This window comes from Schistocerca piceifrons, chromosome 4 (genome assembly GCF_021461385.2).
Source record: "Schistocerca piceifrons isolate TAMUIC-IGC-003096 chromosome 4, iqSchPice1.1, whole genome shotgun sequence".
Taxonomy (NCBI): Eukaryota; Metazoa; Arthropoda; class Insecta; order Orthoptera; family Acrididae; genus Schistocerca; species Schistocerca piceifrons.
This window is the reverse complement of record NC_060141.1, coordinates 361,690,218-361,704,429: the sequence shown is the minus strand read 5'-3', so window position 1 is coordinate 361,704,429 and position 14,212 is coordinate 361,690,218. Positions and strand designations below refer to the sequence as shown.

General features: G+C 40.5%; 1 protein-coding gene across 1 annotated transcript in view; it reads right to left on the bottom strand.

The window, feature by feature from the left end:
- LOC124794951 overlaps positions 1-14,212 on the bottom strand; it is a 461,391-nt gene that overhangs the window by 9,550 nt on the left and 437,629 nt on the right. Inside the window, exon 35 of the mRNA XM_047258666.1 lies at positions 5,637-5,819. Within this exon, the coding sequence (XP_047114622.1) occupies positions 5,637-5,819 (183 nt within the window). The remainder of the gene's footprint in view (positions 1-5,636; positions 5,820-14,212) is intronic.

The window sequence follows — 14,212 nt, the reverse complement described above, 5'->3', positions numbered from 1 at the left end:
AGTCACGAGTGGGGCACTTTTGGGGTTCTTCTGTGCGAGGTTCTGGGTTTGAGGGGATGAGGAAGTGGCTCTGGTTATTTGCTTCTGTACCAGGTCAGGAAGGTAGTTGCGGGATGCGAAAGCTGTTTTCAGGTTGTTGGTGTAATGGTTCAGGGATTCCGGACTGGAGCAGATTCGTTTGCCATGGAGACTTAGGCTGTAGGGAAGGGACCGTTTGATATGGAATGGGTGGCAGCTGTCATAATGGAGGTACTGTTGCTTGTTGGTGGGTTTGATGTGGACGGATGTGTGAAGCTGGCCATTGGACAGATGGAGGTCAATGTCAAGGAAAGTGGCATGGGATTTGGAGTAGGACCAGGTGAATTTGATGGAACCAAAAGAGTTGAGGTTGGAGATGAAATTCTGGAGTTCTTCTTCACTGTGAGTCCAGCTCGTGAAGATGTCATCAATAAATCTGTACCGGACTTTGGGTTGGCAAGCCTGGGTAACCAAGAAGGCTTCCTCTAAGCGACCCATAAATAGGTTGGCGTACTAGGGGGCCATCCTGCTACCCATGGCTGTTCCCTTTAATTGTTGGTATGTCTGGCCTTCGAAAGTAAAGAAATTTCAAGTTTCCTCCGCTCATACCTCACCTGTCATTCAACAACATCTTTGCCTCTGTACTTCCGCTTCGACTGACATCTCTGCCCAAACTCTTTGCCTTTACAAACTCTCAAGCTCTTAAACTCATTGCCTTTCAAATGTCTGCTTGTGTCTGTATATGTGGGGATGGATGTGTGTGTGTGTGTGTGTGTGTGTGTGTGTGTGTGTGTGTGTGTGTGTGTGTGTGTGTGTGTGCATGTACGCGAGAGTATATACCTGTCCTTTTTTCCCCCTAAGGTAAGTCTTTCCGCTCTCGGCATTGGAATGATTCCTTACCCTCTCCCTTAAAACCCACATCCTTTCGTCTTTCCCTCTCCTTCCCTCTTTCCTGATGAAGCAACCGTGGGTTACAAAAGCTTGAATTTTGTGTGTGTGTTTGTGTTTATTTGTGTGTCTATAAACATACCAACGCTTTCATTTGGTAAAGTACATCATCTTTGTTTGTAGATATATTTTTCCTACGTGGAATGTTTCCCTCTATTATATTCATATCATCAATTTGAACCCAACAATTACGTTTGTTATTGTCACTGTTGCATTTCGAAATCTTTTCTGTCATCTTATTTTCTCTTTCTGGTTTTGCAAGTAGTTTCACTTTGTATTCACCTTCTCCTTTTTACCGTAATCTACCATACAATTTTAGCCTGCCTATATATACTCAATAATACGTAACCCACTTCCAAACCATAACCAAAAAAAATTTTTCTGCTTTCAACACTACCGCTACTATAAAATCCACCGTTCCCAGTTCACAAACAGTCCCTTTCACCTATTAAAGAACCATTTCGGCTAGTTCTAACAACTTTCACTTTATTTCCATTTCCGTTTTTCGCACATCACTAATCATTTTTAGCCGCTTCCCACAGGTTTTTACCTCATTATTTCTTCATCAGACAATTGTTAGCCGCATGTTCATAATCTGCCACCACAAAACCACGCATTTTAATACATTTACACGCAGTTTTTTCGAAATTTTCCCAATTTCTCCACCCTTTAATGTGTTTTGGCGACAACACAACCACCTAAACTTTGTGCACATCGTTGTTTACCAACCCAAATTCACCACCGGATCAACATAGCTCAGCTTTAACCAACACTTATTTTGACTTTTTTCACATCAGATCTCCAGTTGCTTTCTAGTTCACCTTTATCTCTCTCCATATATTTTTATTTTCATTTTCATTTCAGCCTCATGTTACACTTTCCACCTTCTAATACCATGTCACCCTCACAACATACCCACAACGACCCCATTAAATTTTATTTATATTTCCTCCGTAAACATGCCTTCGCCCTAGCCAGATTATGCTCCCATATTTTATTTACTCAGGCTTGTCTGACATTTGGCATTACCCCCAAAGGCCTCACACTTAAAGTTCCCATCTCTGGCTGTAACCCTTCTTTCCATCAGTCCCTATACCAGTTCCAAACTGAACAATCCATAGCCCTCACCCACCTAATCCTTCACCTACACATCAACTCAGCCAATGAACACACCCGTCAACTCCTATCCTTAATAAAAGTCCTCAATCTTTCCTCTCCCACATCTACACCAGCTGTTCAGAGCATCTTCCTACAGGCCAACTGCAAATTAGAACAGCATGCCACCCTCCACCTCAAAAAACTATCCAATCTCCTGGTTTCCCACCTCCGGAAAGGCAACTCACTCACCCTCCACAACCTTTCCAGCAAACCTCAACCTCCTCTCATTACACAAAGACCCAGTCTCTTCCATCTACTCAATCTCCCACTTCCAGCTCCACTCCCCCCCAAAATCTCAAAATTCTAATCAACACAATCTGGAACCACAACACCCTAATGCAGTAGTTAACCTTTCCTCCAAATCTCTCTCCCAATGCGAAACCTCTGTCTTATCCAAAGGCCTCACCTTCAGCCCTACTTCCAGATTCAACCAAACAGTCCTAATCAAAGATTTACTGTCCTACACTCGTACTCTCTGCTGGAAATATCACTTTGCCATGAAGAAAAATAATCCTAATCCTACTCCTAATTATCCAACTCCCCAAGACACTATCCAAATTGAATCCTGCCTGGAACAGTTCCGTCCTCCGTCACAGCATGACCCACCTCCTCTTCCTCAAAATCACCCTCACCAAACCTTCCAGGAATTTCTCACTTCCAGCCTTGCCTCTCAATCCTTCTTGAAAAATCTTAATCCTACTCCCAACATCACCACTGCTGAAGCCCAGGCTATCCGTGATCTGAAGGCTGACCGATCCATCGTCATTCTTCCGGCGGACAAGGGTCCGACTACCGTGGTACTTGATCGTCGGGAGTATGTGGCTGAGGGACTGCGTCAGCTTTCAGACAGCACTACATACAAAGTTTGCCAAGGTAATCCCCTCCTGATGTCCAGGCGGAGCTTCAAGGAATCCTCAGAACCTTAGGCCCCCTACAAAACCTTTCTCCTCACACCATCAACCTCCTGACCCCACCGACACCCCGCACCACTACCTTCTACCTACTTCCTAAAATTCACAAACCCAATCATCCCGGCAGCCCCATTGTAGCTGGTTACCAAGCCCCCACAGAATGTATCTCTGCCTACATAGATCAACACCTTTAACCCATTACATGCAGTCTCCCATCCTTCATCAAAGACACCTACCACTTTCTCGAATGCCTGGAATCCTTACCCAACCTGTTACCCCCGGAAACCATCCTTGTAAACATTGATGCCACTTCCTTATACACAAATATTCCGCACGTCCAGGGCCTCACTGCGATGGAGCACTTCCTTTCACGCCGATCACCTGTCACCCTACCTAAAACCTCTTTCCTCATTACCTTAGCCAGCTTCACCATGACTCACAACTTCTTCACTTTCGAAGGCCAGACATACCAACAATTAAAGGGAACAGCCATGGGTACAAGGATGGCCCCCTCGTACGCCAACCTATTTATGGGTCGCTTAGAGGAAGCCTTCTTGGTTACCCAGGCTTGCCAACTCAAAGTCCGGTACATTTTATTGATGACATTTTCACGAGCTGGACTCACAGTGAAGAAGAACTCCAGAATTTCCTCTCCCACCTCAACTCTTTTGGTTCCATCAGATTCACCTGGTCCTACTCCAAATCCCATGCCACTTTCCTTGACATTGACCTCCATCTGTCCAATGGTCAGCTTCACACGTCCATCCACATCAAACCTACTGACAAGCAACAGTACCTCCATTATGACAGCTGCCACCCATTCCATGACAAACGGTCCCTTCCCTACAGCCTAGGTCTTCGTGGCAAACGAATCTGCTCCAGTCCGGAATCCCTGAACCATTACACCAACAACTTGAAAACAGCTTTCGCATCCCGCAACTACCCTCCCGACCTGGTACAGAAGCAAATAACCAGAGCCACTTCCTCATCCCCTCAAACCCAGAACCTCGCACAGAAGAACCCCAAAAGTGCCCCACTCGTGACAGGATACTTTCCGGGACTGGATCAGACTGAATGTGGCTCTCCAGCAGGGATACGACTTCCTCAAATCCTGCCCTGAAATGAGATCCATCCTTCATGAAATCCTTCCCACTCCGCCAAGAGTGTCTTTCCGCCATCCACCTAACCTTTGTAACCTCTTGGTTCACCCCTATGAAATCCCCAAACCACCTTCCCTACCCTCTGGCTCCTACCCTTGTAACCGCCCCCGGTGTAAAACCTGTCCCATGCACCCTCCCACCACCACCTACTCCAGTCCTGTAACTCGGAAGGTGTACACGATCAAAGGCAGAGCCATGTTTGAAAGCACCCACGTGATTTACCAACTGATCTGCCTATGCTGTGACGCTACCTATGTGGGACTGACCAGCAACAAACTGTCCATTCGCATGAATGGACACAGGCGGACAGTGTTTGTTGGTAATGAGGATCACCCTGTGGCTAAACATGCCTTGGTGCACGGCCAGCACATCTTGGCACAGTGTTACACCGTCTGGGTTATCTGGATACTTCCCGCTAACATCAACCTATCAGAACTCCGGAGATGAGAACTTGCCCTTCAGTACATCCTCTCTTCCTGTTACCCACCAGGCCTCAACCTTCACTAATTTCAAGTTTCCGGCACTCATACCTCACCTGTCATTCAACAACATCTTTGCCTCTATGCTTCCACCTCGACTGACATCTCTGCCCAAACTTTTTGCCTTTACAAACTCTCAAACTGTTAAATTCTTTGCCTTTTCAAATGTCTGCTCGTGTCTGTATATGTGCGGATGGATATGTGTGTGTGTGCGAGTGTATACCTGTCCTTTATTCCCCCTCAGGTAAGTCTTTCCACTCCCGGGATTGGAATGACTCCTTACCCTCTCCCTTAAAACCCACATCCTTTCGTCTTTCCCTCTCCTTCCCTCTTTCCTGATGAAGCAACAGTGGGTTGTGAAAGCTTGAATTTTGTGTGTGTGTTTGTGTTTATTTGTGTGTCTATCAACACACCAACACTTTTTGTTTGGTAAGTTACATCGTCTTTGTTTTTAGATATATTTTTCTACGTGGAATGTTTCCCTCTATTATAACCATGTAAAGTAATACATATGTATTGTCACCTTAGATTAGTTTATTAGTCTGTACATTAGTCTTATAATGGCAAGTCCCCTATGTCACAATTTTTGACTGCACAATGCCTGTTATGTGATAATAAAAATTTGATTTGATTTGATTTTTATGTTTCACTAAGTATCAATGTGCTAATAATTGCACTGAAGATTCAGATCCATGTTGATAGCCTAGACTTTGTAATATGAATAAATATAACAATGAGCAAACATTTTGTGCAACAGGAATTGCACATACAGTGCAGTTCATGCCATTTTGATGTGTTAGTGCAGACTTATACACAGCTTCAGATCTCTTTCAGAGCTATTGCAAGATCACCTTGTACTGGTTCTCTATTATTCACAATACATTGACCTGCACATGCCTACAAAAATGTTAGTAATGTTATTACATCAGTAATCTAATAACACAAAAAAACCTTACATTTACCTCTGTAAATGCTGGGAAACCGTTTACGGAAGTACACAATTGCTGGCAATTTGGTAACACCCCACTTCCGAGCATATCGTGGATCTGCCATCTTCACAAAAGTTATATCTAAATTATCAGTTTCACTATCAATGTTCTCCAGTTCTTCCAGAACAGTCATTGACTCTGGTGAATCTTTCTCATCTGTTAAATTCAACAGTTAATTACTAACCAATAATTATTTATATCAAAAGTGTAATAACCACTTTCATTGTGAGTTTTTGTTACATTTGCTATTCCACTGTTCTTACACTGCAGCAGACGTTATTAATGATTCATGACTTTAACAACTTGTGGCTACAAATGTCGGAGAACCAACAATAAGATAACAATAAAAAGAATAACTTGGAACTGTCATAGAGAGCAATATGGTATGTTCATAAATATAATCACTAATGTATTTCTCAATTTTTCTGTCTCAAAGCCTTCTGGTCATTAAACGTGGACAAACTTGTATCTATTTGTTAAATTTCACTTCTTGTAAGGTTATGGTCACTAAACTTTCCTACTACTGAGAAGTTCATGCCATCTATGGCACTACTTCTCAGAGGAAACATTAACAGCTGCAACAGAAATCACAATGAATAGTGGTATTCAGTCACCCAATCATCCATCTTCTTTCATAGATCCTATATTAAAGGAGAACATTCAGCAATGTGGTATCAATCAAGGCATAAATTAATGAAGAGAAACAACTGATAGAAATTATTGTATTTTACAATCTAAGAGATGCTATGGACTATAAGATGCACCTTAATTTTTAAGCAATTTTTTTAAATAACATTTTTACCATTTTTACTAGATTGCAAAACCAGATTTAAAAAATTCTTAGTTTATAAAAGCAAGCTGACCTTTAAAATTCCTGAAAATTGTCATCTAAACCTTCTTCTTCTTCCTTTTCCTCCATCATCATTGTTGTCTTCTTCATATACTGTATATAAGATGGTCTTCCTGCCATCAAGGGCATTACTTATGCCGCAATTCTTGATAGATTTAACAATAATGACTTCTCTCACTCTAAATCACAACTGTTTTATCCACTGACACACTTGTTTGATTGTACATCATTTCAAAGCTCCCTTCAACGTGAATTCATGTTGATTTTTGTCCATCATCCATCTGTTCCATTCCTCTCTCATGAACACTTCAAATGGCTTGTTTATTGAGACATCAGCGGTTGCAGTTGTGAAGTAAGTCATCCAGGAAAAACAGGAAGCTTTGTATTTCCATGTTTCAATTTCTCTTTCACAGAATTTTTCAAGTGACCACTAAACTGATCTAGCACAGGAAGAGAACCCTTCTTCCATAAAGCACATTTCCTTCTCTTCCACATAATTTCCAACCCTTGTCATGTATGTGAACAACACAACTGGGCAGTATTTCAGAAGGTTTTGGCATTGTTTTGCATTTGAAAATGATCACTGGGATAAGTTTAGTACCACTAGCGCAATATGAAAGGACAACAGTGTAATACATTTTTTCACGCCCACTTGTTTTTATAGTTACAGTTTCTGCACCTTTCATGGCAACAGTTCTGTTTTGGTTCACATTCATCCACATCCATCCAGCTGCTTCAGCAAGAAGCAGTAACAAACATATTGATTCAATTAAGAATTAACATCAGCAATTTCTAATTAGGTGCCGTGCAAAGTTCATAATACTTGTATGTACATTAACGTCATCTGCCCCCATGCGTGTGCCTGTTACCAGTGGATAAGCTTGAATGTTGTAATCAAATCCAGCCTAACTAATAGCTTAACATATTCTACATCAACACCGATACTCTGCAATCCACCTTACAGTGCATGGTGGACGCTACCTTTACCACTAGTTTATTTTCCTCTTTCACTCACGAATAAAACAAGGGAAAAAAACTGTCTATATGCCTTCATATGAGCCCTGATTCTCATATCTTGCACAATGTATGTGGGAAGCAATAGAATCATTCTGCACTCAGATTCAAATGCTCATTCTCTAAATTTTCTCAATGAAAAGAATGTTGTCTTCCCCCCAGGAACTCCCAAATGAGTTCCTGAATCATCTTTGTAACACTTGCATGTTCTTCAAATCTACCAGTAACAAATCTAGCAGCCTGCCTCTCAACTGCTTCAATGTCTTCCTTTAATCCTACCTGGCACGGATCCCAAGCACTTCAGCAGTGTTCAAGAATAGGTTGGACTAGCATCCTATGAGCAGTTTCCTTTATAGGTGAACCACAATTTCCTTGAATTCTCCCAGTAAACCAATGTTGACCATTTACCTTTCCTGCCACAATGCTCACATGGTCATTCCATTTCAGGTCGAATTTCAACAGTACACTCAGATATTTAAATGACATGACTGTGTCAAGCAGGACACAACTAAGACTGTTTCCAAACATTATGGGTTTCAAATAGTGCAGTTCATGATATAAGTTCATGGTTTGTAGAAAATAAACTAATGCTACATCAGAATATGATTCAGTTTTTACAGTTTCTAACAAACTATTTAACAGAACCCAATGTTTTAATTTCACAGAATGGGCATATGATTAGTGAAACTGAACTCAAATTTCTAGGTGTACAGGTAGATAGTAAACTGTTGTGGGAAGCCCATGTTCAGGATCTTGTACAAAGACTTAATGCTGCCATGTTTTATTATGTATCTGAAGTAAGTGGTTGTTCGACACATAAATTAGTGTACTTTGCTTATTTTCATTCGCTTATGTCATATGGTATTATATTTTGGGGTAACTCTTCCCCTCTTCAAAAGAAATTTTTGGCTCAGAAATGGGTAGTTCAGCCAGTAAGTGGTGTAAGTTCGCGAACCTCTTGTCGATCCCTGTTCAGTAGTCTGGGTAATCTGACATTGGCCTCTCCATATATATGTTCTTTACTGCCATCTCTTGTTAACAATATCAGCTTATTCCCAAGAATTGGCAGCTTTCACTCTGTTAATACTAGGTAGAAATCCCGTCTACATTTAGATCACACATCCTTAACTCGTGTGCAGAAAGGTCTGCAGTATACTGCTGCATCCATTTTCAATAAGCTACCACAAGAATTCAAAAATCTTAACAGTAATCCGTGCACTTTCAAATCAAAATGGAAGAGTTTCCTCATGGGTCACTCCTTCTATTCTGTCAAGGAGTTCCTTGAAAATTTAAGCTGATTCCTATGTTATATTGTTGATTGTGTTTACTTTATCTTATGGCTTGACTTTTATTGTGTTCATAAACGTTTTATTTTATCTGTTATTACTTTTTATGTTGCAGTTCCATGTACTGACATGTTCCATAACCTTCAAGATTTGGTCCTCAATTTGGTCCTACAGAACTAGATGTGTAAATAAATAAATAAATAAATCACAGCAACCAGAACTTTTATCTAAGTCATCTTGTATCCTCCTATAGTCACTCAACTCCACAGCAGAGACAAAGGTATCATCAGGAGTGATAGGACTGCTATTATTCTCTGTATACATAAATGATTTGGTGGACAGGGTGGGCAGCAATCTGTAGTTGTTTGCTGAAGATGCTGTGGTGTATGGTAAGCTTTCGAAGTTGAGTGACTGTAGGGGGATACAAGACGCTATTATTCTCTGTATACATAAATGATTTGGTGAACAGGGTGGGCAGCAATCTGTGGTTGTTTGCTGATGAGCAAATCATTAATGTATACAGAGAATAATAGCATCTTGTATCCCCCTACAGTCACTCAACTTCGAAAGCTTACCATACACTGCAGCATCATCAGCAAACAACCACAGATTGCTGCCCACCCTGTCCACCAAATCATTTATGTATACAGAGAATAATAGCAGTCCTATCACTCCTGATGATACCTTTGTCTCTGATGAACATTCACTGTCGATGACAATATACTGGGTTCTGTAACTTAAGAAGACTTTGAGCCACTCACATATCTGTGAATCTATTCCATATGCTCGTACCTTCTGTAACAGCCTGCAGTGGGGCACTGTGGCAAATGCTCTCTGGAAATCTAGAAATATGGAATCTGCCCATTGCCCCTCATCCATAGTTTGCAGTAGATCATGTGAGAGAAAATGGCAAGCTGAGTTCACATGAGTGATTCTTTCCAAAACCATGCTGATTTGTGGGCATAAGCTTCTCAGTCTCAAGAAAATTTTATTATATTCAAACTGAGATTACATTCAAGAATCCTGCAGCAAACCAATGTTAGGAATATTGGTCTGTAATTTTGTGGGTCCATTCTTTTGCCCTTCTTATACACAGGAGTCACCTACACTTTATCCCAGTTGCTTGGAACTTTGTGCTGGGTGAGTGATTCACAATAAATGAAAAATAAGCAAAGGGCCAATGTCATAGAGTACTCTTTGAAAAACCAAACCGGGATTCCATCTGGACCTGGTGACTTATCTGTTTACAACTCCTTCTTCTCTATGCCAGGGATGCTTATTATTGTGTTGTCCATGTGGGAGTCTGTTTGATGGTCAAATGACAGTATGTCTGTACAATTCTCCTAGATGAACAGTTTCTTAAATGTGAAATTTGAAACTTCAGCTTTCGTTTTGCTATCTTCAACTTCCATACAAGATTGGTCAACAAGTGAGTAGATGGAAGTCTTAGACCCACTTAGTGATTTTACATACGACCAGAATTTTCTCAGGTTCTCTGCCAGACCTTTTGCTAAGGTATGACAGTGGTAGTGGTTGTATGCTTCACACATACGTCTTTTCGCAGACACACGAACCTCTACTACCCTTTGCTTGTCATCATTTGTGCGTTCTCTTTTCAGCTGATAGTCACCAGCCTCTGCTTCCTCAGCAGTTTCTGAATCTCGTTATTAAACCACGGTGGGTCTTTTTTGTCCTTAATCCACTTGTTAGGCACGTAATTCTCCAGCCATGATTTACAATCTGCTTAAACTTTGCCCATAAGTCCTCTATGTCCATCTTACTGGAACTTAGACATGTCAGTTCAATGTCTAAGTGAGGTATTAACAACTGCATTTCTGCTCGTTCTAGCAGAAATACTCTCCTAGCTTTCTAAACTGATTTACTGGCTTATGTAACCACAGTACTACAATGACATCCTGATCACTAATCCCCATTTCTATATTGACATTGTTGATAAGGACTGATCTATTTATAGCTACAAGGTCTAAGATATTTCCAATGTGTGTGGGCTGCCAAGCTAGCTGCTCAAGACAGTGTTCAAAGTACTTTGCAGTGTTCAAAATTGCTTTGCATGACTGCCTGTCTGTATGCGCAGCACCACCTCCATAGACATCCCAGTCTATACTCAATAGATTTAACTCACCTCCAACTAGCACTGATAATCTGAGTATTTACGCACTACTGACTATAGATATTCTTTGAATGACTCTAGAACTGTTATGGCAGAATCAGTTGGCTGGTAAAAAGATCCAACAATTAAATTGGTTTCACCTAGACCAGTTAAATGTGAGCAGATAACTATACTGTCACACTCAACTCCAATCTCAATAGAGATGATATTCTTGTCAACCATAATGAACACTCTCCCACCTATGGCCTCTAATTTGTTTTCCCAATACATTATCCATGACTCGCTAAATATCTCAGAGCTATCCACTTTGGGTCTCAGCCAGCTCTTGATCCCAAGAATAATTTGAGTGCAAGAACTTTCCTGGAGGGCAGTAAATTCAGGAATTTTGCTACAAATACTTTGACAACTTACTGATAAAATTTTAACAGTGAAAATGTCTTTACTCTAAATGTGGTCTGACTTTCCTAGCTGAGTATCAACTAGCAAGTTTTCATCAGAGTACCTCAAACCACCACCGTGTCTAAAAAACCCTAATGTGCACTCCACACATATTCTCCTAACCAAGTGGCTGCTTCCTTTGTGTAATGCACCCCTGACCTAGCAAGGGGAGTCCTACAAATTCCCATCCAATAACACAGGTCCACAAAACTGCAGCCAAGACCTTCACAGAGTCGATGAATCATTTGGCTGAGACCCTCCACTCTACTAGGTTCCAAACCAAAGGACCCCAATCAACTCCAGGAACAATGTTGCAAATTGCATGCATCTTGGATGAGACCCCACAGCATACATACCAAGTGCACTTTTGCTTTCTTTCCAGCCCTGAATGCTATCTGCCTAAAGGGCTCCATAACATGCCTAATGTTGGAGCTGCAGATAACTAGTTAACCCCTCCCATCGTGTGCCTGCTTGCACCATGCTGAAGGAGCAGCCACCTGTCCACTCAGAGGGTGAATGGGCGGGGCCAGATGACCAGTGTCCACACTGGCTCTCCCTTGAGCGACGTGAATGCGTTACCATTCACCAATCACTTTGCTGTGAGGCGAGATCCACAGTGTCGCGTACACTAGAAGGTGCCTCAATAGCAGAGCCCATGGGTGAAACAAGTTATACCTAAATGAAAAGGCTTGACATTTGTCATACAGCTTTTAAATGACACAGTCATTGTGAGTCTTTAAGCAGCTTAGAAGCTACATAAAACATACCCCTAACCCTCAGTAGCTAAAATGTAATGGACTTGCATGGAAGTATGGATTAAACACTTTGAGGAATGCGTAAGCATTGTATTCATTACATTGAATCATATTACATAGGACATATTAAAGATTAAAAGCATTTTCACAAATATGATACAGTTCAAAAGTCAAAGAGTAAATATCTTTTTATAAGCGCAAATACTGTAAAACAAAATCTTAAACATGGCTGCAAAACAGCAACTGTATGATTCTGAAGAGATTGAAAACTCAGCCAACCAGTTACAAATACAGGTTTATTATCTCTTGACCACGGTTTTGATATTTGTAAAAATATCTTCTTCAGAAGTATTGGCCTTATTACATCACACGATGGCGCAATAGATAAGATGAAGCCAAACAGCTCTTGTCATAACAGATATTGATGAAACACGAATTATTGCAAGCCATGGCTTTAGATAGCGCCAGATTATATATATCATACTTCATTATGACTACCCATTAGTAAATGCCCACAGTTAGATGCTCTTGTCAACATACAAATGTAATAGGCGTCACAGGATAAAATATTTGTGTAAGTTACATGTAACTTATTTGCAGCTGGTTGGCTAATTTTTTAATCTCTTTGTAAATACTGTTCCACATCTCGCGTTATGTTCTTCAGATCAATAAATATCTTCTACTACACACTTTTGAAAGTAGCCTATCGTTAATTCTTGGTATAAGCTAATTTCATTCCAAATTTCTTCCATATCTGCCCACCCATTTCAGTGTGAAGAAGTTAACAAACAAACATACACACAAACTGTCACATTTATAATACATAAGGGATAAACAATGATAAAATACATGACCTTGTCTTAGAACACCATCACATGAACATTCATGAGATAGGAATAGGTACGTAATATTGTGAATGACATTCTGTGTTTGAAGAATTAGAGTGCAACTGATACTACATCTGTTAACCGCATGCCAGAATTGTTTAAGGAAGGTCATTTCAAAATCATGTTTGGAGAACTGAACCAAATTCAAAAGCCTTGTAGATGAAACACAAACACAGATGGATCCTTATGACGCTACAGAAAGAAAACTGCATTACATAGTGAGTTGGAAAAAAAAGAAAATAAGAAACCCATTTAACAGGATATCATCATAAGTGACAATTAGAAAACTGTGAAACAGTGAATAATTTTTATTGAGTATGTTAACTGTATAACCTGCATGCTGGCTATAACAGAGGCAACCAAGATAATTGCACAAAAATGTGTACCTGCATCAGAACAATGTACCTACTCACACTTTGCCTATTGTCAAGGCAACAGTGAACACGGTGAGTTTCAGTATAGTTCCCCACATTTTGCCCTCAGTGCTTTCTGAGCTTTCTTTCCTAAATAAAAGATCTGCAGACAATGAATTCTCAACCAAGGTTATTTCTACTACAAATGCATATTTTACAGGATTTGGAAAAAAATATTCATATTGGAGGGAAAAGGAAAAAAAAGATGGACTATTGCTGGACCAAGCAAATGTAATGAAAGCATTACTTGTGCTACAAATGAAAATTTTTAGAATCAAATTTATTTCTGAAGGGGAAAAACTGGACTCTTGTGTGATCAAATACGTTCAGCTCAATAGATGTTATGATGATATATAAAGTTTCATTTTCAGAACACAATTATTATTTAATATGTTCTTTTATCAAACTTCTTGATGAACGCCTGTGAGCAGAGGGCATGGTATGCAGTTAAAGTTTCCAATAATTTAAACATTGTGTGTGTAAACAACAACCAACTGCAACTATGAGAATGCACATTGTAGATGACAAATTTCTTTCTGACATACCATCCTGAAACTTGCACAACGTTAAAAGATCACAATGAGAGGACCACTCTTTCAAAATTTTATGTGCGTTGTGTACATAGTTCCGCGTAGTCAGCGCGTACACAACTTTCCCACTAGAGCGCGCCCCGCTAAGCACAACAGCGCAGGCGCAGTGCTCGCCTGTCTCCGCACTACGAGAGGACACTGTTTTAGAGACGGGCCAAACTCTGCTTCCGCTGATCCACGTATTA